The sequence below is a fragment of the Osmerus mordax genome, chromosome 7 (assembly GCF_038355195.1).
Source record: "Osmerus mordax isolate fOsmMor3 chromosome 7, fOsmMor3.pri, whole genome shotgun sequence".
Classification (NCBI taxonomy): domain Eukaryota; kingdom Metazoa; phylum Chordata; class Actinopteri; order Osmeriformes; family Osmeridae; genus Osmerus; species Osmerus mordax.
Genome location: NC_090056.1, coordinates 10028230 through 10055543, shown reverse-complemented (window position 1 = coordinate 10055543; position 27314 = coordinate 10028230). Strand labels below are relative to the sequence as shown.

The 27314-nt window shown below is 53.4% G+C and overlaps 1 protein-coding gene across 1 annotated transcript in view; it reads right to left on the bottom strand.

Moving 5' to 3' along the window:
* ubr4 (ubiquitin protein ligase E3 component n-recognin 4) overlaps positions 1 to 27027 on the bottom strand; it is a 35420-nt gene extending 8393 nt beyond the window's left edge. The window contains exons 1-79 of the mRNA XM_067240757.1: positions 26903 to 27027; positions 25593 to 25690; positions 25166 to 25269; positions 24906 to 25035; positions 24607 to 24746; positions 24375 to 24477; positions 24129 to 24270; positions 23904 to 24028; positions 23671 to 23795; positions 23470 to 23529; positions 23185 to 23375; positions 22964 to 23072; positions 22700 to 22837; positions 22445 to 22562; positions 20752 to 20939; positions 20465 to 20621; positions 20272 to 20357; positions 19988 to 20157; positions 19517 to 19796; positions 19278 to 19410; positions 19098 to 19177; positions 18888 to 19016; positions 18560 to 18742; positions 18321 to 18443; positions 17994 to 18223; positions 17685 to 17803; positions 17492 to 17589; positions 17222 to 17379; positions 16924 to 17130; positions 16643 to 16744; positions 16458 to 16558; positions 15941 to 16328; positions 15798 to 15861; positions 15486 to 15677; positions 15177 to 15247; positions 14904 to 15051; positions 13973 to 14206; positions 13680 to 13850; positions 13394 to 13576; positions 13074 to 13232; positions 12759 to 12911; positions 12415 to 12642; positions 12028 to 12185; positions 11745 to 11916; positions 11430 to 11631; positions 11090 to 11253; positions 10513 to 10729; positions 10193 to 10409; positions 9310 to 9373; positions 9085 to 9219; positions 8738 to 8912; positions 8508 to 8642; positions 8253 to 8374; positions 8025 to 8136; positions 7796 to 7926; positions 7485 to 7662; positions 7208 to 7312; positions 6835 to 6972; positions 6552 to 6720; positions 6147 to 6465; positions 5749 to 5958; positions 5455 to 5604; positions 5137 to 5364; positions 4914 to 4992; positions 4576 to 4803; positions 4226 to 4394; positions 3906 to 4050; positions 3708 to 3793; positions 3512 to 3599; positions 3169 to 3362; positions 2839 to 3078; positions 2613 to 2751; positions 2338 to 2463; positions 1655 to 1783; positions 1079 to 1516; positions 841 to 925; positions 607 to 734; positions 370 to 499; positions 106 to 263 (exon numbers count right to left, since the gene is read on the bottom strand). Of these exons, the coding sequence (XP_067096858.1) occupies positions 106 to 263; positions 370 to 499; positions 607 to 734; positions 841 to 925; positions 1079 to 1516; positions 1655 to 1783; positions 2338 to 2463; positions 2613 to 2751; positions 2839 to 3078; positions 3169 to 3362; positions 3512 to 3599; positions 3708 to 3793; positions 3906 to 4050; positions 4226 to 4394; positions 4576 to 4803; positions 4914 to 4992; positions 5137 to 5364; positions 5455 to 5604; positions 5749 to 5958; positions 6147 to 6465; positions 6552 to 6720; positions 6835 to 6972; positions 7208 to 7312; positions 7485 to 7662; positions 7796 to 7926; positions 8025 to 8136; positions 8253 to 8374; positions 8508 to 8642; positions 8738 to 8912; positions 9085 to 9219; positions 9310 to 9373; positions 10193 to 10409; positions 10513 to 10729; positions 11090 to 11253; positions 11430 to 11631; positions 11745 to 11916; positions 12028 to 12185; positions 12415 to 12642; positions 12759 to 12911; positions 13074 to 13232; positions 13394 to 13576; positions 13680 to 13850; positions 13973 to 14206; positions 14904 to 15051; positions 15177 to 15247; positions 15486 to 15677; positions 15798 to 15861; positions 15941 to 16328; positions 16458 to 16558; positions 16643 to 16744; positions 16924 to 17130; positions 17222 to 17379; positions 17492 to 17589; positions 17685 to 17803; positions 17994 to 18223; positions 18321 to 18443; positions 18560 to 18742; positions 18888 to 19016; positions 19098 to 19177; positions 19278 to 19410; positions 19517 to 19796; positions 19988 to 20157; positions 20272 to 20357; positions 20465 to 20621; positions 20752 to 20939; positions 22445 to 22562; positions 22700 to 22837; positions 22964 to 23072; positions 23185 to 23375; positions 23470 to 23529; positions 23671 to 23795; positions 23904 to 24028; positions 24129 to 24270; positions 24375 to 24477; positions 24607 to 24746; positions 24906 to 25035; positions 25166 to 25269; positions 25593 to 25690; positions 26903 to 27027 (12306 nt within the window). The remainder of the gene's footprint in view (positions 1 to 105; positions 264 to 369; positions 500 to 606; positions 735 to 840; positions 926 to 1078; positions 1517 to 1654; positions 1784 to 2337; positions 2464 to 2612; positions 2752 to 2838; positions 3079 to 3168; positions 3363 to 3511; positions 3600 to 3707; positions 3794 to 3905; positions 4051 to 4225; positions 4395 to 4575; positions 4804 to 4913; positions 4993 to 5136; positions 5365 to 5454; positions 5605 to 5748; positions 5959 to 6146; positions 6466 to 6551; positions 6721 to 6834; positions 6973 to 7207; positions 7313 to 7484; positions 7663 to 7795; positions 7927 to 8024; positions 8137 to 8252; positions 8375 to 8507; positions 8643 to 8737; positions 8913 to 9084; positions 9220 to 9309; positions 9374 to 10192; positions 10410 to 10512; positions 10730 to 11089; positions 11254 to 11429; positions 11632 to 11744; positions 11917 to 12027; positions 12186 to 12414; positions 12643 to 12758; positions 12912 to 13073; positions 13233 to 13393; positions 13577 to 13679; positions 13851 to 13972; positions 14207 to 14903; positions 15052 to 15176; positions 15248 to 15485; positions 15678 to 15797; positions 15862 to 15940; positions 16329 to 16457; positions 16559 to 16642; positions 16745 to 16923; positions 17131 to 17221; positions 17380 to 17491; positions 17590 to 17684; positions 17804 to 17993; positions 18224 to 18320; positions 18444 to 18559; positions 18743 to 18887; positions 19017 to 19097; positions 19178 to 19277; positions 19411 to 19516; positions 19797 to 19987; positions 20158 to 20271; positions 20358 to 20464; positions 20622 to 20751; positions 20940 to 22444; positions 22563 to 22699; positions 22838 to 22963; positions 23073 to 23184; positions 23376 to 23469; positions 23530 to 23670; positions 23796 to 23903; positions 24029 to 24128; positions 24271 to 24374; positions 24478 to 24606; positions 24747 to 24905; positions 25036 to 25165; positions 25270 to 25592; positions 25691 to 26902) is intronic.
* Between the last annotated feature and the right edge of the window lie 287 nt (positions 27028 to 27314).

Below are 27314 nucleotides of genomic sequence, written 5' to 3'. Positions count from 1 at the left end.
TGGGAGAGGCAGGAACACAACAGCCAGTCAGCCAGGAGCTTGCATACAGCCCGCAGCCTGGGTGCAGTGGGCAGGTTCAGCCCTGGTGGAGGTGCAGGACCCTACCTGACGCAGCCAGTTGTTGTGGCTGAGTTTGAGCAGCCGGGGGAAGAGGCCTTCTGACTTGGCCCTCATGAACTGTTTCCACTTCCATGAGTACTTCTCCAGAAGGTACTGCCTGCGCACCTCCGCCTTGTTCTGGGGCTTAGACGCGGTCTCCTGGCCTGAGGGCACAAATAAATGGTTTTTATTTTAATAGGCATTGTGATCTATACTCTGCTTGCATAATGTATGTATATTAATATTTCATATCATGCCATTTACGCTCACATCTAGCTGGAAGGCACTTTTTCCAGGCTTCATAAGATGCTTTGGGGTCCTTTTTCAGCCAGAGTTGGGCCTGAGCATGAATCTCATTGCTGTAGGGCTTGACTGTGGTCAGTGACTCTACAGCAGAATCCTAAAAACAAACAAACACACAGGTCAGTGTACCTGACAGGGAGTCTGCAGTGCTGCAGTGTGTGTGTGTGTGTGTGTGTGATATCTGAGCAGCCGTGCTGTGTGTACCTTGTTCTTCTTGCTGGTGGGAGCAGGAGGTTTGATGAGCTTCTGCAGGATCCTCAGGCACATGAGCGTGATGTTCTCCACCACCACGGGGGTTTTGATGTTCACGGCCATGAGGAACAGACTGAGGGCTGAGGGGGCAGAGGCATCAGCCCCAACAACACTCCTACCTCAGCAACTAGGGCTTCTACTTTTAATACAATCAAATTGTTCAACAAACCATAAAAAAAGACTCACCACAGCGCAACCGTAACTCCCAGCATCCTCCTTCTTTGGATATGGAGTCTGTCAGCAACAGCATCTCATACTGCAGACTACTGACCTGTAAGGAGGCAGATAAACACACTGATGTCAAAACTCATGCTGCCTAAGGAAATACCTTTCCCTTCCACCTTGAATAAACACATTTCCCACATACTCTTGTCTTCCAAACTGTAAGGACAGGCAGTCCAGTGTAAGTGGGGTGAATTCCTACCAGGTCAGGATTGGCCCAGTGGCCTTTGAGTGCAGCTGACACCTTGGCGATAATGAGGTCATTCATCTGCTGCGTGGCCTCTGGGTGATCTCTGGTGAGCAGACAGACCAGCTGGCGGACCTCCTCCCTCATGGCGGCCGTGCCTCGCCTCAGGTTGTACTCAAACAGCTCCCGGATCAGGCCCTGCAGCACCAGGATCTGCCGCAGGGCTGGGTTGGTGGCCAGGGCGCGCAGCAGGGTGATGCAGTGGCCCGTGACGGCCGAGGCGCAGCCGTAGCACTTGTTGGAGGAGGTGTGTCCGCAGCCCAGCACGGACAGGGCCCGGTACTGGCTGGCCGTGAAGGTGGGCTGGTGGCTGCTGCTGCGGGACGACTTGGTGGCGGCCTCTCTCTGCTGGAGGTCGTACTCCAGCAGCTCCTTGCGAGACGCTAGCACTTTCTGAGAGGGATGGAGGAGGAGGCTTAGCAGACACCCAAGTCAAACTCGTATCCTCCACGACGGCTGGACGTGTCACTGAAACATGTTCAGCCTCGTCTTAACCCTCGACTTAAAATCCCAAACGGGCGCGGCCCTCACCTGGATGATCTTGGAGAGCTCGTCGAAGGAGGTCTTGCAGTCTCCGCTGTACTCCTGAGCCAGCTGCTGGATGTACCTGTTCACATTGGCCGAGGACGTGCCCAGCCCCGCCCCTGCTCCTGAGTCATCCTGGGGGGAGGACAGGGTCAAGAGCATATGAGTTCGGGTCATCAGACCGTACATTTTCATTTCACCATATCATCCCCATATCATCCCCACATCATCCCCACATCATCCCCACATCATCCCCACATCATCCCCACATCATCCCCATATCATCACCATATCATCACCACATCATCCCCACATCATCCCCACATCATCCCCACATCATCCCCATATCATCCCCATATCATCCCCATATCATCCCCACATCATCCCCACATCATCCCCACATCATCCCCACATCATCCCCATATCATCCCCATATCATCCCCATATCATCCCCATATCATCCCCATATCATCACCATATCATCACCATATCATCACCATATCATCCCCATATCATCCCCATATCATCCCCATATCATCCCCATATCATCCCCATATCATCCCCATATCATCACCATATCATCACAATATCATCCCCATATCATCCCCATATCATCACAATATCATCCCCATATCATCACCATATCATCACAATATCATCCCCATATCATCCCCATATCCACCACCTACCTGCGGTTTCTCAGGCGCTGCCTCGTTGACCTTGGACAGCAGGCTCTCCAGCTGAGGCCGGTGGCCCATCAGCTGGTGGTACACTCTGTCAGCCTTGTCCAGCAGGGTGTTGATGTTGGTCACCGCCTGAGAGAAACAGAGCCGGCCGCAGACATGAGAAGGCTGGTGGGGAGTTTCCCCGTGCTTACCACTAGAACAGAAATACGCCCCTAGTGGCTGTGGGTGGATATGACACAGACTTCTCAACTGATCTGTGTTAAGAGACAAATCCAGACCTTCTTCCTGTCCTCCTCATTCTCTATAGGATCCACAGCGCAGCACGGCCTGGCGTACAGCATGAAGTCAAAGCGGGCATACTTGCAGAAGCCACAAGCGTTGCATAGGAAGGGGTCCTTTTCGTCATAATTGATGGACCTGGGAGAGAAACAGTCCTCGTCAGCATATAGGGTCTACACGTTAATCTGCCGACGAATGAATGAGCCGGCTGGATCCTTTCTTTACCTGCACTTGTGGCACTGGTAGACGTTCTCTCCACAGTTGCCACACACCCCGGGGTTGGCGGGCACCGAGGCACTGCAGCGCGGGCACTGCAGGGTCTCGGTGGAGGCCTGGTAGTTCTCGTAGAAGTCTGAGAACTCGATCATCAGGTTGGAGGCCACGATGGGCAGAGGCAGGTCAATCTTGACCTCTGTCTGCCCGGGGGTCAGCTGGACCTTCTTGGCTTTGTGCCAGCGGGCAGGCCTGGAGGGGACACGCAGGTACAGCTATGGAACCGGCGCTGTGCGCAGTTGGTTCGTTAAGACACCCAATGGGTTGGTGGCAGAAACTCACTTGTTCTTCAGCTCCACAATGGCCTGCACCGTCCTGTTGTTGTAGTAGAGGTTGATGGTGCGGACCATCTTGGTGCGCTTCAGATCGCCGATCTTCACCGTGACCTTGCTGATGGTGTGGCTCCCGATGAGCTTGACCACCTGCTGAGTGGTGGTGTAGCGCGTGTCCACTTTGATAGACGACAGTTTGATATTCTGAAGAGGTAGGAAGAGAGACCATGAGTTGACTGTGTACTTATTCAGTAAAGCATGCTACCCACAGAGACCCTGCACAGAAAGCAGCCACAGCCCCCCTCCCTGGCTGTAGACACAGGGGGGGTTCTGAACCATGCAGCTTCACTTACAGAGAAGGGAACTTCTGGGTTGTTGCACACCAGGCAGGGGTCACTCTCCAGGAAGAAGCCGTCAAACTCCACCAGACCAGACAGGGTGCTGCACAGGAGGAGAACAGAACCATGGTCAGTGAATAACACCCTAGCGACCTGCCATCATTATCCGCTCGGCGCTCATGTGTGTCTATCTAGGCAGTTCTTATCATACTTGTAGATGTTGGAGTTGGGGTGGTTGGTCAGAATGTGGTTCTGTGTCCTCAAAATTTCCACCGCCTTCTGGGAATACTCCTTCAACTGAAAGACAGGAGGGGGAAAGTCAGGAGCACCCGATTTAGAGCGGCTCTTTCTCAGGAGCTAGACCGTGAGATCCTGCGAGGGCGTCGACAGCGCCAGCTTTCCGACTCACTTTCTTCTCGGTCTGTGGGGTCTTCAGGGAGAAGTATCCGAGCAGGTCCACGAACTGAGCAGCTTTGCGTCCGTATGCAGGCAGCTCGGGCCAGATGGCCCAGGTCAGGTCCAGCAGCAGCTCCTGCTGGGACTTGTTAGAGTTCCTGAGGGAGGGGGAGGGGGTCAGGCTCACACCTCCTGATAAACACACGCTACGGTGGCTTGTTGTGTCTAGATTCTTAAATCCTGTTTGTGTGTTTACACTGGTTTAACATGCATGCAAGGAGGAGCTGTCCAAGTGAATCTACAACAGCCCTCGTCCAGAGGTACAGTCAGTACCTGTAGATGTGCAGGGCTAGGCAGTGGGCCTGCCAGCGCACAGCAGATGAGTTGGACTCGAGCAGGAAGCAGCGCAGGAACTGGATGAGCGTCTCCTTGTCGGCAAACTTGTTGAGCTGACTGACCAGCGCTGTACACAGCTGGTCCTCCTGACTGCCCACGCCATCGCCTGAACAGAAACCCAGCCAACACAACACTCAGAACCACATTTTCCTAGCCTAGGTGCAACACTAACACTAAGCACTTTAACTAAATCTTTCCCCCTCTAAAACTACAACAACTTCACCTCAATCGTGTGCATGGGGGAGTTCTGCTCTGCCCCTAAATGAGGAGTTCCCTCGGCCTCTCACCCTCTTTGTCCTTCTCCTTGTCCTCCTTCTTGCTCTTCTTACTGGAGGACTTGCTCTGGGAGGACTGGGAGGCCCCGGTGCCCCCCGCCCCCCCGGAGCCCCCCCCTGAGGAGGAGGAGCTGGCCAGCACCTTGCTGCCACACAGGGCACAGGACAGCAGCTGCAGCAGCACCGGGGACACGCCCTCGTCCACCAGGAAGCTGACCTGCAGCAGGAAGTACAGCACGGCTGGAGACCAGAGAGAGAGAGAGAGGGGGGGAGAGGAGTCAGGCAGGGAGGCCAATAAATCAATTCATTGGTTCGTCAATTTCAGTCAAGTGTAGGTTCAGGCTACTTACAGTCATCCTTCATACAGAACTTCTGCCAGTTGATGGTCCTCTGGGTGGCTATCTCAGCACAGGCTTTCAGGTGTTCCATCTATGGTGAGGACGATACAGTCTCTTAGGCGAGGCAACAAACAGGCGGGCAAGCATGAACATCTTCCACAGTGCACCCGACTAGGGAGCCCGTGGTTTCTCCAGGGCTCCAGGCTGGACCCAAGGCCTTAAGCAGGACTCTCACCAGACTGATGAGCGTGTCGTACTGCAGGGCGGAGCCTGAGGTGGCGGTGACCACTCCGGCCCGGAGGAAGATGCCCTGCTCCTCCAGGAGCTTCTTGATGGCGCGGACGTGGGAGTCGAGCGTGTGCAGGTCCCTCAGCTGACGGTACTTCTCCTTGGAGCCGCAGATGAAGAGCAGCAGCTTCCGCACCTGCCGCCTCACGAAGGGGGTCTGCTGGATCATCAGGTACTGCACACAACACACGAGACAAGCCCGTTAGTGTGAGTTTGGGTGTGTGTGTGTTAAGGGGGGTCCGAGCAGTCTGAGAAATACACGTACTTCAGACAGGAAGTAAAACCAGGAGTGGTCGAAAACAGGAGGCGGGATGCGGGGATTGGTGTCTGCGATCTTTTTGATCTGATAGGGCAGCCGCAGCACCATCTCGGTCAGGAGCTGCGAGTAGGCCTCAAACACATCTGCTGCATGGCCCTGGGGGGACACAACACAGAACACACACACACACACACACGACAGACAAATGAAATCACAGCTTGAGAATTCCCAAAAGTGAAACGTGTCCACTGTCGTCTGCTTTCAGGGGTTGAAAACAGGACGTCTTCAGTTCCTCCGTACCTTGACATACTGGCGCAGGAAGAAGGGGCTCATGTCTGGGGGAGAGGAGGCTGTGTGTGGTCTGAGCAGCTGGCTGGCCGCCACAGGCTCCTCCTCCCCCTGCTGGCTCTTCCAGAAGTCCAGCAGAGACTTGAGCACGTGCAGACAGTAGTCGATGGACCCCAGGCTGAGCAGGGCGGTGGCCGTGGCGTTGGAGATCAGAGAGGACGACTGCAGGGACCAAGGGGGACAAGGAGAGGAGAAGTGTGTGGATGAGAGCGTAGGAGGAGAAGTGTGTGGATGAGAGCGTAGGAGGAGTGTGTGGATGAGAGCATAGGAGGAGTGTGTGGATGAGAGCATAGGAGGAGTGTGTGGATGAGAGCGTAGGAGGAGGAGAAGTGTGTGGATGAGGAGCGTACCTCGGAGGAGGACTTGGAGCCTGACTTGGTGCGGGACATGAACACGCTGAGCAGCCTCATGATGACCAGGTGCACCTCGTTGATGGGGCTGCGCTCGTTCTTCTTGGACACGTCCTTCTTGTGCATGCCCAGCTCGGCGATCAGCTGGGCCAGCAGGTCGTCCAGGGCGCCCTTGTCCTTGTCGTCCTCCCCGTCCAGGTCCGAGGTCAGCATGAGGACCACCTGCATGTAGGGGATGGCGTGGACCCCGCCCACGCAGTGCAGCAGAGGCAGGTGCTGCAGCAGGCGCTCCAGCAGCATCAGACGCACCATGTGGAGCCTGGAGGGGAACGCACACAACCCTGGGTCAAGTACAGCCCGCTGTCATCCAGGCTGGTGGTGTCTGTGTTGTGTGTGGATGCTGACCTGTTGCTGGTGTGGATGTCTCCCTCGGTCTCGCCCTCCCCCTCCGAGCCCTCCCCCTCCTGCTGGGCCGTGGTGGTGCTGATGGCCCCTGTGCTGGAGCTCACACTGCCCGGCCCCGCCGGGTGGCCCTCCACTGTGGTGTCTCCATAGGCGCTGCTGCGGCCAGACACTAAAACACACACAGCAGAGGGGGGGGGGAGGTTAGGAGCAGAGCCTTCGGACAGGGTCGGGGTCGTGTGTGGGGGTGTCGGCCTGCAGCAGCCCTGGCTGGGGGCCCCCTCACCGCTGTGTTCCCCGGCGACGGAGTCGATGGCGGAGCCGCCGCTCTCGGAGCCCACGCTGCCCCCGTGCTCGGCGGGGGAGGTGCGCAGGGTGGAGCCGTCCGTGGCCGCCGTGCTGCCCTCGTCGTCTGAGGCTGGGGCTGAAACCATAACCACAGCTGTTACAGGAAAAACACCAGAGACTCTGGCCTGGCCGGAACATGCTAACTTGAAACTCCACGTCAACACACACGCACACACACACACACACTACTGAAACAGTCACTGATTTCAGCAAACTCCATAAGAAAAAGTGAACAATTGATGCCCCAGAAAGAGGTGTTGTGGGTAGGTGTGTGTGTGTGTGTGAGAGAGTCTGTGGTTGGGCCTCGTTACCTGATGCTGTGGTGTCTGACAGGGTGCCTGCGTCCAGGGACGAGGAGCTGGGAGCCTGGCCAGACAGGCCCAGACTCTGCAGGCCCAGGGCACTACTGCTGCTGCCTGGACCAACACAACCAGGGAGCTCACTCGCACAGGCTTCAACACCACAGCACCACACAGAACAAGACCGCTACACTTTCCATTCTACTATCAACCAAGACGGTCAGACCATCAAAGCTTCAGTTCAACCCCCACGCGTGTGTGTGTGTCCTGGGTGAGTGTGGGTGCGTACCTTGCTGGTCCTGCTGCAGGCTGAGAGCGATGGCCAGCTCCACCATGGTCTCGTCGTCTGCGTCGGGGGGGATGTCCAGCATGGGGGGGAAGCCCTCCGCCCCCGCCAGCAGAGCCTCCAGAGGAGACGGGTTCCCGTTGTTGACGTTCTCCGCCGTCTCCAGGACCATGGACTCCGACTGGGACAGAACACAGGTCCATCCAGTTCAAAAACCCCCATCCCAACATACATGGTCCCGTAACCCCAGACACCTGAGCCCCACACAGACGCCTGCAGGGACGTTAAGCGCCAAGCTGTGGATCCGGTCTCACCACCATCTCAAAGTCCCCGTGGTCCACCTCGCCCTGGTCGTGGCTCTCCTGTCGGCCTCCCTCTCCCCCCGGCAGCCCAGACGGCTGCATCTTGTCGTCTGCGTCGTCGTCGTCGTCGTCGTCTTTATCCCCTGTGACGACGTGGGAGAGGACAGGGTGAGGGTCAGGCCCCCGTGACGCCAGGGCTGTCACGTGACGTTCTACAGGTGTGGAGTCGGGGGGTACCTACCCATGGGTGTGTTGGAGCGTGGGGGAGATGGAAGGGTCACATGGCGGCGTTTGTTTCTAGGTCGAAGCACTCGAATCAGGGCCTGCTTACAAGCGAAGCTCACAGAGATGTCCTGGAACGAGACGGAGAAGAGAAGGTGGTTATTGTCTTGTATACACAGTACAAGGGGTTTCAAGATAGTCAGTACTGACTATTTCAGGATAGAAAGAGAGTCTCAATGTAACATACCGGGCACAGCAACATCTGCATGTAGATTTTGGAGGCCACGTTGATGTAGTCCAGTTCACAAGTGCAATACCCATGGATGATGTCCACCAGGGCGTTCACAGTGGCCTCAACATGAGTCAGACCTGGAGGAAGCATCAAGACAACAGGAATCACAACAGAGCCCAGATAAACGAGCCCGCGAGCAGAGACGGGTCCAGCCCTGGTGGGTATGGATGCTGGTGGGTCCAGCCCTGGTAAGTATGGATGCTGGTGTACCTGGCAGACAGGCAGGAGCCAGGAAGGCGTTCTTTGGTTTGAGAGCATGGAGCTTCCAGAAGTTGTTCACCAGCTGCATGATGAAGTTACAGCTCTCACTGTCCGCTGACTTCTGCACGCCGTCCTCTGTCATTTCTGGAAAGACCCCGAGCAAGGTACAAGCTTTATATCACATCATCAAGAAGGATAGACTCAGGCTGGTGCCAGCAGCTTAGTAAGATGGGGGTTACCCGTGTCTGCGTGGGGGGGCTTGGTCTCGGTGAAGTGCACCAGGTTGTTGGGTCTCATGATGGCGATGGAGCGGGCGGTGATGACCAGCCTCTGGAACACGTCGGGGTCCAGGTCCCTGCCGTCACGGCTGCAGCGGTTCAGACACTGCACCGCGTTACTCAGCAGAGACTGGTCCTGCACACACACACACACACACACACACACACACACACAGGGACACGTTACACAGCTAGAAAACTGTAGGGAGGCATTAGGTGCCAATATCCTTCCAGAGATGAGTCTTTTTGAGAGCGATCCTAATGATTCCCACAGCAGTGTGTCCAGGTGTGTGTGGGTCTGAGGTTACCTTGTGGTTGTGGTAGGCCGTGCGGCTGGTGTGCAGGCTGGCCAGGAGCCCCTTGGTCTGCTGCTGCACTCCTGCCGGAGTAGGCATGGACAGGAGCAGGGTGGCCAGCTCAAGGGCAACAGCCTTGTTCTTCTCCTGAAGACACACACACACATTACATCTCCTAAATCCTTCTCGCTGCGTACAGCAGACTGGGAGAGATGAATGGCCTCTTTCTTCACACACCTTTTCATTGGAGGAGCCCACAGCGAAGCAGCTCTCCAGAGCCTCCAGAGAGCTCACCACCAGCCTGGGGGACGGACACACAGTTACAACGGCCACAACAACCTTCACACGCTATTCTAGCAACTAATGACCAGCAAAAGCAACCTGAAGTCAGCAATCTGTAGTCTGCTTTTTAAGCAAGACTAAGTTTCATTGTTAGAGGAAACCTCAAAATGATGTTTTTTTTTTTCTTTTTTCTACTGTGCGTTGTAAATGGTATGAACAAGCTTGGACACACAAACACAAACACACACCATGCAAACAAGCAGAGAAAGGACAGTTACTAACCGGTCCAGGGTTGATAAGGACTCAGTTTCACAACTTTTTTATTGTATTTTTGGGAGCAAAGAAAAAGAAAAAAAATGTGAGGAACACAGAAAGAAACAAGTGAAAGTAAATGACTCAATTAAACAGAGGAGAGGCATGCAGAAACAAGTCATCATGAGAGCAGCCATGCACTGGACATGTCACACACACAGACACACAGAGCTCCTGCTCTCCACACCAGCACCCTCAGTCGCTAACCACAGGAACTACTACACCAATGGACACAGGCTTTGCCGCATGGTAATAACAGAATGGTTTTGAACAGCTCGTTAAGAAGCTTCCATTAACGCCTCAAGAAACTCATTGAGGTGGTATAGACAATAAAACTAGCTTTTAAAAGGTTATATTGCTTTACTAGAAAACCCCATATATCAAGTATAACACCACTATATCATCAACACTAAAACCCAGAAAATACGACACCACTATTACTATAAACTCTAAAGAGGAGCAGAACATGGCACTCGAGTCAGAAAGCCCTGCGGTGACCTCTGACCCCCCCGGGCCCAGGTCTCACCTCTCCAGCACCGTGCCGCCGGTGGAGGTGGGCGTGGCCACCTCTCCGTCCACCGTGCCGTTGCCCTGGTTGAGGTTGGGGCTGCACACGTTGTTGACCGAAGCTGAGGGGAAGTCCTCGGGCGGCTCGTCCGGCCAGCCAAACTGCTCCTTGGTCTTCCCATAGATCTTAATGGAGTCCAGCATGGTCACGCCCGCGGGGTCAACAGAGGCTCCGACTGCAAAGTCAGACACGGAGAGGGTGAGAGTCGGCCTGGAGACTGACCGTTAGTGGTCGTCTCTCGACACCGGAGCAACTGTGGGCGCGCCGAGGGTCCTTACTGAAGATGGACAGCTTCTTGTCGGCCTGCAGGGCCTCCTCTCTGGTGAAGGGGAAGTCGAACCAGCGGGCGCGGGTCAGGTTCATCTGCATGGTGCGTCCGAAGATCTCCACGTAGGACGGGGCCCTCTCGATGGCCTGGGTGCCCACCTGCACCCGCATGCCCGTCATCACCATGGAGCTGTTGTTGTTCACGGCCTCCACAGTGAAGCCACCAGGCTGGAAGACACACGCAAACACACAGTTAAGGATACATTTACATTTAGCAGACGCTCTTATCCAGAGCGACTTACAGTAAGTACAGGGACATTCCCCCCGAGGCAAGTAGGGTGAAGTGCCTTGCCCAAGGACACAACGTCAGTTGGCATGACCGGGAATCGAACTAGCAACCTTCAGGTTACTAGCCCGATTCCCTCACCGCTCAGCCACCTGACTACCGAATATATATATATATATATTTAAGAGTATAGTTAGTATATGTGTTTTTTAACGTGAAAATAATCGATGGACGTCCTCCACGATTGTCCCAGCAGCCCCTTCACGGAGCAACACGTCCCATCTCAGGCCGGCTGTTCTCACCTTGGTGTTGGCCACATACATGCCGGTGGAGTTGAGTCTGTGTTTGATCTGCTGCCCGTTGTAGACCTGGAGCAGGTCGTTGCCCCCAAACTCCACCTCCGTCAGCTGCTGGTTGTGCTCAAAGAAGTCCACGGGGAAGGTCACCTGGCTGGAGGTGCGTGTGGCTGGGGGACACAAGACCAGCTGTCACCTACACGCCCGCGATATGACACGCATCCATGACATATGCTTTTCGGAGACAAAACTCATCTCACAGAGCTAAAAACTCGTGGAGGCCAAACTCTTTTGTTTCTAGCGAGAACGTGTTCTTAGTCAAAGTGTAGGTGGTGACCGGACTCACTGGCGGCGGCGGCCTTGCGCTTGCGTACGGGCTTCATGATGCTGATGGCGCTGCTGGGCTGCAGGGAGGGCTGCAGCCAGTAGGAGGTGTTGTCCACGTTGGCCATGTAGATGCGCAGGCTGCCGTCCTCACACAGCAGGATCATGGTGGTGCGCTGCTGCTCGTTACTGGCCGTGTGGCGGATAGCCACCATGTCCTGGATCTGAGGGGAGGACAGCACTGTGTGATGCGGCGCGTAGACGACACGGAACTACCAGTCTCCTTATTTGACGCCCGTGGTTCATCCCAAGGGTCGCGGGGTGTCGTGTAGCCTACCTTGGCCTTCGCCGGCAGGGTCTTGATCTCCTGGATGAGGAAGGTGTCTGGCTTGACCATGATGACCAGGGGGATGCCTGTGGTCTGCTGCACACAGCACACCAGCCCCGGGTGGTTCATCACCTCCGACCACTGGCACAGGGCAGGGGACATCTTACTGCCCCCGTTGGAGCTGCACACACACACACAAAGGTTCATGTTGGATTGGACTTTCCTTTCCTGTGAAATGTCCTTCCTCATTTAAAAAAAAAGTGTGTCATTGAGGGGTTGTAGTCATGGTTACCCTTTGATATTGATGTTGAAGAGCCTCTGCACGTCGCTGGTGCTGCGGCTGACGGTGGCAGCGAAGGACTTGCCCTGGCTGTAGCTGAAGAACAGCATCTGGAGGACGTGAGAGTAGTAGACCGACACCCCGCCGCCCGCCACCTGGCCGTTACTGTCCTGAGGTAGACCACAACACACAGCAGGTCAGGGACAAGAACCACCTCACAAAGGTCAACATCTAGACTGGCCCCTTATCTAGGGGACGTCATAGGCCTTTTAGCGTGAGTAGGATCCTGGTTATCCTCCAGGTTCAGCTGGAGGATAACCCGATACAAACAGATACGTACAGGCTTCTGCCTGTACGTCGCAAGTTCTCAGAAGCTTGGGGAACCTTCCAGAAAGTTACCTTGAGGTCCTCGTGGTTGATCTCCAGCACGCTGGTCACGTAGAAGGGCCCGTGCTGGGCACTGCTGGACTCGTCCATCACCTGGGTGTACATGTAGCCGGCGGAGGACATGATGACGATGATGTTCTTGCCCTCCTCGTTGAAGAGGAAAGTGGCGTCGCGGATCTTGGAGCTCGGCAGCAGGAAGTAGTACATGGGGCTGAGGGCGTCCACCGACAGGTCGTAGATCTACGCAGCCCAGAAACATCAAACATCAATTCAACTCCTCAAGCCGTGAAACGAGCACACAAGTTCTTGTGTATTAACAAACGACTGCCATGAAGCCGTGTACGAACATGACGAACCTTAACAAAGTCCGCGGTGATGATGGCCAGCTCTGTCTGAGAGCCGGGCAGCCAGATGGCCTTGATGATGAAGTTCCCAGTAGCCAGCTGGGGATGCAGCACCAGGTGGTCCGACACGGAGCCCGTGCTGCTGAACGTCAGCACGTGGCAGTCCTGAGGGGGGCAGAGGAGCAGGAGGGGTCAGAGGGGCACACCTGCGTGGGGAAGGATCCTGCCGGGAGGGTGTGGAGGAGGGAGCTGCCGGGAGGGTGTGGAGGAGGGAGCTGACGGGAGGGTGTGGAGGAGGGAGCTGCCGGGAGAGGCCGGCTGACTGACCTTGAGGCCGCACACAGCCAGGTAGTCCTCGTTGCAGGGGTTGCCTGTGAGGCTGAGCACGGTGAAGGGGACCGGGGCCGAGGCCAGGCGAGTCAGGGTCAGCTTCCTCTTGCTGGAGTCGGCCTGCTTCAGGAGGGCTGACAGCTGCAGCACTGTGATCTGCAGAGGGGCCGAGATCCACAGGAAGGGAAGGTTTGCAGTAGGGATAAAACACTACAGAAACAACTTTATTACAGTTCCCCTTGTCCACATACAGTCTAGGACCGTGGTCTAATCATCCATGTGTTCAGAGCAGCGTGGAGAGCTAGCGTCCTGGCTACCTTGCCCTTCTCGTGGCTGACAGCCAGGTGCTGGCGGCGGCCGTGGGGGGAGGAGAGCACGCACATGGCCACGCGGCGCAGGACGTGGGCGCTGATGAGCTGGCGGATAGTCTGGCCCTGGTCTCCGCTGTAGTTCATGCGCACGTTCTCAAACGCGCCCTCCTGGGATCCCAGCGTGGGGACCTGGGGACGGGCACAGCGGCGGGAGACGGGTTAGGCACTGGACAGCCCAATGGCATCGGCCAATCGGTCAACAATGAGTGAGACGGATGGACGTGGATGATACCATGAGCTGGTCGGTCATCTCCACACTTTTGTCCTGGGTGTGCAGCTCGTTCAGGGCCTGCTGGGCGCGGCTGCTGCTGCCCACTGCAGACGCCTGCTGGAAGTTGGTCTGGATGGCGTCCATGAGGAAGATGAGCATCTCCAGGACAACGGCAGCCGTGGACGAGCCGCACTGACACACGGGACACAAGAGTGGACAGTAAGGGGAAACAGTTTCGAGTGACAAGCACAGCCGTTAACACTCTGCACCCCTCTGACACAGCCGGAGTGGGCCGTTCCAAACCCAGGCCTCACCACTTGCGCCAGCAGTTCGTCCTGACAGCCCTCGATGCTTTTGCACACGCTGCTCTTCTTGGGCTTGTCGTCGTCGCAGGGCTTGCCGTCGCAGATGGTCACCTTGCCCTTATCGGCCGGCGAGGCGCTCTGGTGGCGGATGGCGCTCTCGGGCATGCGCATCTCACTCTGGAAGGCGGAGGACTCCTTCAGGGTGGAGCCCATGCCACTGCTGGGGCTGCGCTTCACCAGGGCCTGAGGGCCACAGACACAGCCAGTCAGACCATGTCTCTCTGCAGACCTCACACACACACACACTCACACACACTCCACACCGAGTTCGGTAGGATGTCACCACTTATTGCCAACCTTTCAGCTTGTAATTTTTAACGACTGACATGCAGATTCTGACCAAAGACATTGTTTGATAAAACAAGTAGACAGGAGTGTCTGGTCATGTGAGCATTAAAACAAGCACATGTTAACTATTAGAACTGGTTAGCTAATACACACACTAAAGCACTACAATCACACCCACAGACACACCAAACAAACAGGATGCAAATATCTGACTAGAATACTGATCATAAATTCAGGTTAACTTGATTATTAGTGAGTTTAGTAATGAAATTACAGTATTTGCTTAGTGTTACATTTTCTTTCTACCGCATGCAATATCAGTGTTAACTACACATGCATATCTTGTCCACATTGTTACAGTGAACCAGTTTCAGTTTATTCATGTAAACTAATTGTTTGTATAAAAGACTTGAGGGTTTTTTCCCCTCTTTGTAGACACTCAAAGTGCATTCTAATTTGGGGCCAGATGAGGGGGCTAGCTAAATCCCTGACCAACTGAAATGACTGTATGAAAATCAATGGGAAATGATTTGCAAGCCAAAGTTACCGCAGTTGTTCTCTTCCCATGATGACCTGAAGTATTCGGTCTCACCTGGCAGCTGCCATCCTCCTTGGCACCGCAGTCACAGAAGAAAGAGCCGTATTTGGCATAGGAGATCTCGTGGTCTTTGTGACAGACCTTGGCACACACTGTGCACACACCTACCCCATCCACCATTTTACACGTGTGACAATGGTACCTGCAGGGGGGGGAGGGCGACACACTCAGACACCAGAACAGAGGAGGAAACGTGGACACGTGTTCTTACGCAGACACACAACAACCGGGAGGGAGGGGGGAGGGAGGGGGGAGCCACTGTTTTACCAATGCTGGTTCATGAACTCCTTCTGAGTGATGGTGAAGGTGCAGAGTTTATTGCACAGGGAATCTTCATCCTGGAAGGTAAGAAAGAGTGATACATGAACAGGGTGCCCCAGCATGGCTCTGTGGCTGTCCCCTTCCACTGGAGCTCACTGGAGAGCGAGCGCGTCTGGTCTCAAGTGTTCCCCTCCAGCACCAGACCAGCACAGCCTAAGGCTGAAACTAAAAGTGAATGGGATTTCTCAGTACTACGACATGTCCCTGTATGGAGCGAGAGGTGTCCTGGTGGTGTGGTGGAGGACGGGTCCTTACAGAGTCCTCGGCCTGGGAGTCGTCCTCCTCCACGGCCAGCTCCTCCACCCAGTCAGAGTCCACCTCCATGGCCTTCTCCTCCCCCTCCATCAACAGGGCGGACGAGCCCTGGCCGCTGCTCTGGCGCAGCGCGTTCATCACATCCGCCAGGTACGAGATGATGTGGCACGAGCACTCCAGCATGCTGGCATGCTGAAGAGGGGGGGGGGGGGGGGGGGGGGGGGGGGGGGGGGGGTAAACATGTTCTCATTTTGGCCAATGAAGGAACAGAAAAATAAAAATAATACACTAGAATGCCAGAAGTACCGTTACCTTGCCGTGCGTCAAATTTGCGCTCACTTTCTCCACAACATTCTTCTGGGTCAGGTACTTCTTGCTGCACGGGAGACATTGAAGTCAAAAGAGTGTGATGGTGAAACGCTTCCCTGCCGGGATCCGGGGAGCAGGGTACCTACCATCTGGTGAGCCAGTCGATGGCTGCCCGGTGCAGCTGCAGGTGCCCGGCCCCCTGCCCGGCGCTGGCCAGGGTGCTCATGATCAGCATCAGCTCTGGGAAGCCCGTTCCATCCCCGCTGGCCAGCATCTCGGTCGCCATGGGGATGAGGGTGCTGAGCAGGACGGTGCACACGCCCTCGCCCACCTGGCTGTTGTCCCGGACGATGTGCGTGGTGAGCACCTGCAGCAGCTGCCTGTTCTCCTGCACCGTCTCCAGCTGCTCCGAGTCCTTGGGAGGGGAGGCGGTCATGCGGGTGAGCCAGGACTGCAGGCGGGAGGGCTCCACGCAGGCCAGCTGGGCCAGGGAGCCGCACAGACACAGCAGGCTGGGGTTGGGACTCTTCTCAGCTGGGGGGAGGAGCACAGAGACCAGGTCACAACCACAACCCTGACGACCGAGCACGTTCCACTTCACAACATGGTCTGGTTGACCTACTGAGGGGTAAGCAAAGCACAAGCAGAGAGAGGGGGACTTACTGAGCTGGAACAGCTTGGTGAAGAACTTCAGCACCCTGTTGCAGAATTTTGCAGACAGACTTTCGTTGGCTGTCGCCATCATGATCTGGACCAGCTCCCCACTAGAAGAAGACAAGGCGGGTTAGAATAACAGGGTGCCGGGATCACGAGAATCTCCCATGAGAAGACCCGGCAAGAAAACCAACCTGAAGGAGAAGAACTCCTCCATGGCCTTGCGCACTTGGCTGCTCTCCAGCTGTCTCTCCAGGTACTGCAGACACTCCTCCAGCACAGCCTCGTCCAGACCACTAGGAGACACCAGAGACCTCACAACCACTGGGCCATACATGCAGCTTGCACCGAGTCTTAGCCAGCAGCATAGAAGACTTCTAAACACCTCCATAAACCTAGTCCTGGTTCATGATCTCGGTCGAGGCGACCTGTGTGTTGGGGGTTAAGCCCCTCTGGTGTGTGTGTGAGGTCGTACCTGTTGGGGTCGGAGTGGTTGGCGATGATGTTGTAGCAGCCGGTGACCAGGCGCTCGTACACGCGGGCCAGGTAGGCGTCGGACTCGGCGGGGCCCAGGATGCGCTCCAGGGACGTGCTGCTGATCTCCGCCACGCTCTCCGTGCTGCTCTCCAGCAGCAGGGGCAGCAGCGTGCGCACCACCTGGGGAGGGTTCAGCTCCTCCGTCCTGCCGGGGGCAAGCACCAGGGGTTAAAGGGCCAGCGCACCCAAACAGCGTCATTCTATTATGGCCCGGGTAGACTCGAGGGAACACTTACACGATGAGGTCTCCCGTGAGGCGCACCAGAGACAGCAGGATGTGTTTGAGCGAGGCGGCCAGGCTCAGGGACTGGCTGCTGAGGGTTCCCAGGTGGGCCGCCTGAATGGCGCTGATGTAGCTCTCGGATGGAATGGTGTCGTTGGCAAAGGCATTACGCTGAGGAGGACAAACACCTGACTCAGCCATGTGCATGATACACGTCATGACCTGGGTGCCACACATGGTGTGAAGGAGGCACATGCGCGCGCACACACACACACACATATACCCATGAGCCGATGTTGGGGAACTCGTTGGTGTGGATGTTGTTCCAAGTCTCACACAGTGTCTGCACAGCTGAGGGAAGGTTCTGCATGATACTCTGGCCTGTGAAGTCATGAATACACATCGTCAGGTGGAACGGGTCTTTTTGTGTGAAGTGAAAGCACAAATGAAAGCAAGCGCCCCGAGGTCGAGCGTACCGAGCATGTTGGCTTTGCAGCGTGTGGAGCCGATGGACAGCACGGCAGCGTAACCCTGGAGCTTGGCCTCCGTGGGCTTGTTGTCGCCCTCCTCGGGCAGGCTCATCAGCAGGTACGACCTGTCAGGCAGAAGGACAGCACATCACTGCAAACAAGCCGTGCATCCCACACCACATCACCTTTGTTGCACCACCCCATGAAGTGTTTCCTCAGGTTTGCTCCTTATTTTTCAACCAATCCCATAAGCGTATCAGTCCAGCCAGTTTGGCTGTATGGTGATCTCAGTGGAGGGGGCAGTGTGGGTCTCACCTGGTGAAGGCAGCATACAGGTCTATGAGCTGCAGAGTGGCAGGCAGCAGGTTCTTGGTGATCTCTGAGGACTTGTGAGGGTCCGTCTCCACAGCCACCTTGGAGAGGTGCTCGTCGAGAGAGACCTGGACTTTGGAGATGACGGCGTCCAGGGTGTAGATGGCCTGGAGGGAGGGCACCTGGTGGAGAGGCAGGATGGTGCTGGGATCCACACAGGAGAAGGCTGAGATCTACAACAGAGAAGCACCACCTTGAGTCAACCAGCTCTCATGACAGGTGTTCTGGTAGTCGTGTAGTCTAGCCCTCCAGGTCAGACCTTCACCATACCTGTCTGGCAATGTACTCCTCAGCCAGCTCCACGTCGTACTTGACACTGCTGCACCTGGAGGCGGTCATCTCGATCAGAGAGGCGGCCTGGTCAGACTTCATCCCCTGCTTGATCAGGTGCTCCTGCCATGGACCACAGAGTGACACGTGAACACCAGACTCGCACGCCCTCTCTCACCTGCACGTTCCACATCTCTGGGAGGGGGCCCAGCAGCAGAGGGGGGGGGGGGGGGACGGACCTTGATCCAGGTGACGTAGGTGGGGACTCGGAGGCGTGACGACCAGCGCAGGGTGTGCAGGATGTCACTCTCGCTGGAGTCACTGCAGCCGTCCTTGAGCTGCTCCATGAAGGCCTTAGAAGGAGGCAGGACTCCCAGGATCCTCCACAGCACCAGGAAGTAGTATTGCAGGGAGCACGCCTCCTGTAGACCATAAGGAAGGCCCCAAACCCGGAAAATGAACACGCGGTAATCAATCTACCCAGAGTTCTTGAGAAATGAACTTAAGGCGTCATTCCCAGAGACACTCCAGATCTCCAGAGTAAATGTGGACTGCAAGGCTCCTCACCATAGGAGTGATTGGCTTGTTCTCCTGCCTCCTCGCCGTGTCAAACTGAGATCCAGCTGCCAGCAGTGAGATGAGCCAGGAGTACAGCTCATCGTACTTCACCACTCCATTGAACAGCTTCTGGAAAACCTGCAGATATCAACACGGTGAGACGGTTGCTTGTTTACCTCAGAGGTCCCGCTGAAAGCTCTGGTGCTCGAGGGTTCTCACCTTGCCGTCCAGCCGGCTGCGGTCATCTTCCGAGGCTTCAGGGGAGAGGATGCAGTAGAACTTGGGCTGCTGCGTGGAATCTGCAAGAGGATCGGTCACTGATTAGATTGCAGACAATGATCAACACGTGTTATGCGTGTGCAGTCGGCTTCTAAGAGTGGTGCTGAGACTTCCTCCTACCTGCAGAGCAATGCTTGGACCAGTTCTCCTCCACCTCCTTGAAGCCGTAGTACAGGGGCAGGGAGCAGCGTTTGCCTCCGTCCTGGGTGGAGCCCCCTCCAGAGCAGGGCGGGGTCAGGAGGTTGTACTGCACCTGAAATCGCAGTCTCGCAGTTACCTCACACGCCGCACTTCAGGTCAAAACCATCCGAGCAACGCCTAGGAACAAAACCACTCAAAAACGAGAGGGATCCGGTTACCTGCTCAAACAAGTAGATGGGCGCCTTGGAGAACTGATGCAGCAGATAGTCGAGGACCAGCAGCATGCGGGCCAGGTTGAGGGGCACGGCCTTTAGCTGGGAGTCCCTGTTCTGGGCCACCTCGGTGATGGCCTGGGTGACCAGGGTGAGCACGGCCCTCCGGCCCCGCTCGGACAGGTTGTGGAAGAGGAGCAGCAGGAGCTGCAGGTGCTCCACGTTCAGGTCCTCGTCCCCGGGCAGGGAGCCCTGGATGGTGTGCTGCTTCAGGGTCCCCACAAACCTGCGCGTCACCAGACAGGACAGGGAAACACACAGGTTGGTTTTACCCCCACTGCTGGACGAGACTGCTGAGAATGCTTTCAGTGTGTTGTTTAACGTTCGCTTGACATGACAAATACAAGTCATCCCTGAGAACGTTCATACGGGCAGTTTCAGCTGGACATCCTGAGAGAAGTGGCAGCTCTACTCTACCTCTCCCAGACCTTCATGCACTCAGGCACGTCTGGCTCTCCCTGCTGGGTGGCCTTGTGCTGCCAGATGAGCAGCAGTCTGGAGAGAACGGACAAGGACTGGGGGTGGATGTACAGGGGCCAGGGGCCCTCGGAGAAGGGGGCCACGCCCAGCTGCTGGAGGAGGGTGCTCTGACAAAAGGCGAGAGATAGAGGTTTCACCGTCAGCAGATATGGCAACAAAAGCGTAGAAGCGTTGTGTAAAAGTAAACGAAACAAACCACACAAACAGGAAGTTCCTGTTACCTGCAGGGCGGGAGAGGGCAGGTCTGATGTTACCAGGGTGTGGTTGAAGTGGTACAGAGCCAAGGCAAACTCTTCATCGGAAGAACCTAAAGAAACAATGGAGGCCGATCACTCACTAACCTTGACACAAGGTCAATTACGCAATCTATACAGGTACTTTCCAGACAAGCATTTCAAATATATTGTGGTCAACCTTTAACATCTTTGTCAACATCTTTGATGATGCTGGCCAGGGTCGCCATGTGCTGCTCATTGAGAGACACGCTCAGGTAGTTGCGGATGAAGTTGTTCCTCGACTTGAGCATGGAGGAGGTGATGAAGTTGAGGATGCTGGAGGCCAGGCTGAGGAACTGGAACAACAGTGACAAGTGATGAGCGTAGAGCAGAGGAACATGGATCACGTTCCATCAGCCACACCATTCCAGTTTAGCAGTATTGTCAGGACTTGTCGGGCAGCTCCTCCCTGTGGCTGGGACTCACCAGCTCGGGGTCTTTGCGTCCGGCCAGGATGTTGCCGTTCTCCCCTGCGTTCTGCTTGCTGGGGCTCTTCAGCCTGGGGGAGGTCTCCAGGGGAGGGGGGGGAGGAGGCGGCGGGGGGGCCACCTTGTCTTTGCTGGGAGATATTGTCTCCTCAAACCACAGGCCCAAGATGGGCTCACTGTCATCATCTGAAAACAGGGCATATGGCATTACATAACACACACCTCACACTTAAGTAGTTGCTGTGCACACACACTGTTGGTGCAAGACATTCCTTTAGTGCATAGGCCTGCTGATTAGTTAGATCCCCGCCAGCATAAACATTACTGACTAATGCGGTGTGATTATTTTATTTTTTAATTACTCATGCTTCTTTAGGATATGACTTAGCTTGCGTCTCACACAAAGCAACACACTGCTAATCCAAACTCTTTTTAAACTTAGTACTCAGATTCTAGTATCTTTCATCTAAGTGTAAAATGTAAAAATTCATCAAAACATGGGTATATTTCAGAGCCAACCGCAATGTTTCAAAGATCAAAACATTCTCCATTTCTTCACAAATTGTCTTGAGATACACAAATTCTGTATACATTTCAAATGCATAATCAAACCTAATAGCTGTCAGGCTCTGACAGATATACCCATGATCAGTCAGTGAACTAACATCAACATAGCTGCATGCATCATAGGATCACACTATTTATGTCTCATGAGAAAGCCAGAAGAAAACAACATATGGGCTTATTGATACATAGCTCAAAGGGAATTACACACAGAGATACTTAGAGCCATTTTTGTAGAAAAACTGGCACAGATAAATTCATGCCAGGCTAGACTAAAAAGTCTAGCGAGCTGGATGTTGGAGGATATGGTCATCTGTAGCTGTGGTGCTAGTACTACTGCTGCTGCTGCTGCTTCTACTGAACCAAGCTGGCAGGACCAGCCGTCTCTACTGACGCAGACACAGTGGAGGAAGCAGGGCTGTGGAGTGAAACCCGCTCCGTGGTCTAGGGACAGAAAGCTGCTGACCTGATGAACAAGTTGCTCTTGTCCTCTCCTGTCTTCTCTCTGCTGAAATAACAGAAACTGTCACTAGCCTGTCGTTGTGGACTGCAGGGGCAATGGTGTGAGAATGAGAGTTGTGTGTGTGCGTCCTGCGTCAGAGCGGACTGCTACTTGAAGCCTGCGTGGACTAACCTGGTTCTACACTCTCAGGCTGCCTGACTCTGTTCCGTCTAATGCCAACTGAGATTTTACGCCGGCTGACAGACCAAAACTCCCTCAAAACATCTTTGGCTCTCCTCAGCCCTGACGCTAGCCCAGGTCAAACACAAACAGAGCTCTGCTTTCAGCAGGAACAGAAAAACCCACATTCATGGAAAAAAAGCACCTCTAAAATTGATAACAGAAATGTACACTTTAGCTTCCTACCCCCCAAAGCTACAGGATAATGAAAGCATAACCTTGTAATATGGTCTATCAAGGCCTGCGTTGTACTGTATGTATGTTTAAGGGTGCATGACCTTGCATGAATAGTATATCCCATGACTATCCTTTAGAAATAAGACTTTCATAAGTTTGGGCAAGAAAGATGAAAATGGTAGGAGGATTCCTCCCTCCGCTTGATGGAGGGAGGGTGTTCCTGGTGGTGGATGGAGGGTGTTCCTGGTGGAGGAGGTTGCTGGAGTACCTTGGCTGCTGTCTTCCTCTGTGCTGCTGAAGTCATCTTCGTAGTAGGTGTTGGAGTCTGTGGAGGCGCTGGCATCGCTGCTGACTGAGCCTTTCCTCTGGCGCTGGAGCACACAGGCCTGGACAGGGAAAGATACAGCCTTCAAACAGCAGGCCACGCAAATCAAAGCAACCTCCTTGAAATACTGGCTGGGCTTGGATAGCAGGCGGGGCAGCCCGCTGCCAACACGCCAGCAGGTTAAAGCACGAGTCGCACCTTCTTGTAGGATGTGGAGAGCAGAGTGAAGAGCAGGTTGGTGAGAGGGACAGAGTCGATGAGCCTCTGGACCCTCTGGATGGAGGTGCTCTGAGCCATGATGGAGAGCTCGGCCGGGGGCCCGTCACTGGCCCCGCCCTGGGGAGAACAGAGGGGTTGGAGGGGAATGGAGCATCACTGGGAACCAGCCGTACATCACTGTGCTGTTTGATGGTTGTATTTGTCTGGTTCTGTGGGTGTGCTGGGCGGAGGGGTTTCACTTACTGCACTTACCCGGTGCAGAGCCTCCACCTGCAGGTCCTGGAACAGCGAGGTGAGGAGCTTGATGGAGTGGTTGGCCAGGATGACTGACAGGACGCCAAAGCCTTGGTGTCTGATCCAAAGACAGATACCGTGGTTTAACACATCGCTATCGTGTATGGCGAAGGACAGTGTGAAAGTCAAGGATTTTGTTGTGTCGAGCAGTGCGTTTAGAAAGTGTTTACCCTTTGCCTGGGCCAAGTTTAGGGGACCCTGCCCCGTCTTTGGTGCGAGCTGCAATGTCACGCACGCGCAGGGCAGCAAGTGGATCCTTCTCCTTGCCCTTGTCAGCCAAGGCGGTGGGACTCAAATTCAGGATCAAATACAGGCTGTTCAACAGGCACCACGCCCCCAGCAACTGGAAGTTCTGATAGTGCTGTGAAACACATAGGTAGACAGACCTCAGTTAGAACCATTCTACACAGCTCATGAGAACAGGAAAGACAGGCTATACACTGCAGAAGCCTTACCTCTCCGCCTGCTCTGCGGGAGTTACTGATGGCTTGGCCAATCATTTCATAGATTTCCAACTGTATGAAACACAGAGTGGCAAATGAGAAAGGTCAAAGACTATAATAGGCACACTGTTTATAATCGGTATACGGTCATTTTAACCACACATTATTGCATGGGATATACTGATTATCGTGTGGTATGTTGGTCACACTCACACATTTCTGTACTATGGTAGCAGCGTCATTCTCATAATCTTCTTCCTTGGACCCAGTGGAGGCTGTGCGGAGCTGCAAGCAGCTGCCCACCTGAAGGATAGCCATGCACGTGGCCACGCTCACACCTAGGAGGAGACACAACCACTCCGCATGAAACACCTGCGGACTGACAGTCTCCCACAAATGCAGCTGTCAAATCCCACGTGAACCTAGGAGAGGGGAGTGGTGCCTACCTGCATAGAGACAGCTGAGGGCCAGTACAGTCATGTCCAGTAATCTCCCTGGAGTTAGGGGCTCCAAGACAGGCAGGGAGAGAGTGTCCAAGGCCATGGTTACATCTATCACCAGAGAGTGGAACCTGAGCAGCGATGTGGGAGTAAGAGATCAATATCAGGAAGTGTAAATAAATGCTGAAAGTCATTTGCGTCTCGGCTGGGAAAAGGACAGGTCAAACTCACCCGTTACGGACAGCGGTGGCGTCTGCAACAGTCGCTGGCATGATGAAGAAGGAATTGGCCGAGACGGCGTCCTGAAATCTGTTGATGTATCGTAGGAAGTATGGCAGGTTGAGGCAGACCCGCAGCAACTTTTCTGACCCTCCTGCACACAGAAACATCAATACATCACCACATTGGGCTTGTGCAAGGCTTACACTAGGTGCACTTTTACTGATGGGTTATAGAACAGATATAACACATGCTCACCAAGTTCCTGTAAACTAGACACATTCTGGGAGATGAAGGCATTCTTCATTTTGGCCTGCAAGGCCTGGTCTGTGGTGGTCTGGTCATCACACTCACTCTCAACCTTGCACACAAAAAGTTACACATCAGACAGGGAGAGCAAAGCCTCTTTCCAAGACTGAATTCCTTTCAGTCAACATCTGTTCCTCAGTGTGGAAGTGTCTCTAGGTGCTTGTCTTCCTGCAGGACTTACCTGCGTGTGTGTGGAGGGAGAGGCCAGGAGGGTGAGGTCAGGGTTGAACACAGAGGTCAGCTGATTGAAGAAGTTCATTTGGACTTCTTTGTGTCGCAGCTCGGGGTTCACCGGGCTTGGCAACTCCTTCTGGTCCTCCACTGTGAAAATGCACACATACAAGACACAGGCCGCCAGAACACGCATCAGATTCACGACGCAACAAGACTTACGTTGGATGAAACAGCTCTCTCTTCACGCCATTGTCATGTTGAACTTCTGGGGCAAGACGTTTTCAGGCAGGACTTAATGAGACTCACCATCTGAAAGGGTCTTGACGGTCTGGGGAAGTTTGGCAGACTTCATCATAGCTGTGAAAGTAATGATTTCGGTCCTGTCCAGTCGACTGCAGCCAGTGCACAAACCCTTTATCAAAAGGATCAGGTGTTTCTGAAGAAAAAGGGAGGACGGGCACGGTTACTATGGCGTTGACATCAAGGCAGCTCAGGCTGTCTATATGCACTCCTTAGGTATCCCCAATGTTTCGATTAGTAACTGGCTAGTGGCTACTGCGTCTCACCTGGGACACAGCACATGCTTCATCAGGATTTTCCAGCCGCAGCAATGAGAATTCAATCAATACTTTACAGGCTGCTGCTACCGACAGCAACTGATTCCTTGGGACTAGAAAAAAGGATGACAGATGTAAACAAATTGGAATTCTGTTCTAAGCCTCCTTTCAAATAAACAAAACAGGCAATCCTGCTTACAGAACACTAGGTTTGAAATCATTTCAGTTTCAGTTCAGTCAATTCAGGAAGTGAGTGGCAATTTAATCCAGCCACCTCCTCAGTAGGCTAAATAAAACAGGCTAGTTCACAATACCAACATTACTAGGTGTACTAACATTTGCTGACAGGATAAAAAATAGTGTACTATATTAAATTACAAATGGCATTCATTAATTACAAATGGCACTTTAAAAAAGGAAATGTATGGATACATACTTTGCCCACATACTGTCGTGATGTAATGGGCAGAAAGTGCCACAAAGGATGAGTAGAATGGCTCATACTGTTTATCATGGTGTAGAATCTCAGACTCGCTACAATAAAAAGATAAAACCACAGTGTAGTTACTTCATCAAAATAACTTGCATCACTATACAGTTAAGGCCTACATTCAACCCACAATTAAGATTGTAATCAATCATTCGTCATTTCCCCTTTCGCAAGATGTATGTCCTTTCCCATGACATTTCATTTTAAAGCACCTTCTGAAGAAGGTTGGTATGGCCTACACTTTCACTGGTTTTCTACACTTCAGGATACTTTGAGATGCAGACATGATGTAACAATATCTCATTGGTCTTAGTTACTTCACACTGACCTAAAACCTAAGAGATACAATTATCATATTATGTAAAACATATACCTACAAAGTTTGGAAAATGTGTATAGCGTGAGTTTACAACAAATCCCTCCTGTCATGTGATTCCACTCCAGTTTTTCAGGGTCAGATCATTTGTAGGTGTTAGATGAACATTGTTTTGGATTAGGGTACTTCATGAAACACAGCTAGAACTATGTAGCTAGAACTATCTAGCTGATGTAAAAACAATGACAACATATTTAATGATGAACTCAAATTCAACACCATATTGTTTACAAACATGTAACATTCAGCGCAGAATGTCAGATTCGATTCAGTGACAAGCTAGCACGAGCTTGCTTAGTTAGCACTAGCAGTTACTCTCCCTACACAATGTTTGAAAGCTCACTACCAATACGGTCTATAGTAGGCTAATGAATAAACATAAGATAGCTATCTAGCTGATGAAACTAATGTCATAAGTTGGTGTGACCCCTTGCCATGGAACTTTGCTAGTCAGCCAACTTAACAGCTAGATAGCCAACGAGCTATCCTGGATTGTTGTGCATTTAGCTGGATAGACAAGCTGACAACATCAAGATGAATATGGGTAGGTAGCTAAAGTTAACTGTCTACAAACGGTAGCAGGCAGAAATAGGCAATGTATATCAGTGCCCTATTATTAGGTTACGGTCTTTATTATATTATGTTGATATATTGTTTGCTATAATTACGTTAGTTAGCTAGGTAATAGACCTGGTCTGGTCGGCCTGATGATGAAGCAGATTCCTACAGCTAGCTAGCTGAGCTAACAAGCTAGCTAGCTAACTGTTAGCTAGCCTTCTCACCTGTGTGGCAATGGTTAGCTAGCTAGCGTTAGCCGACTCGCTGGATTAGCAAATTGTGTAAGGAACATGGATATTATCACAGACATTATCATTCTTACCTGTTTATTATAGATCCTATAAGCTGAGGTAGCTCTTTCGTTTCAAAAGCCGTATAGGAGGCTGATAAAAGCGGTCGTACTGCTGCAGCCCACTCTGGTTCTACATCTCCTCCACTCGACGCCATCTTGAGATTCTGTAGAAAGCTAGTGCTACAGATTTTTTTCTAACATGAAAAAATATGGCCGAGCCAAAAGGTCCGACCCTGCACAAGCCAGTCAGCAAACCTGATACAGTATATATTGCTTAGTAGGTAACGTTACAGTAATTTGCAATCATGTCATGTTTGGTTAAACAATTTCGTGTTGAGCTATATATAGAAACTGCAATATTATATGCACAGGAAAATGCATTTAATGTATGCAAAGTAAAGTTAGTAAGGAATTAAACATATATTACCAATATTGTCAGTAC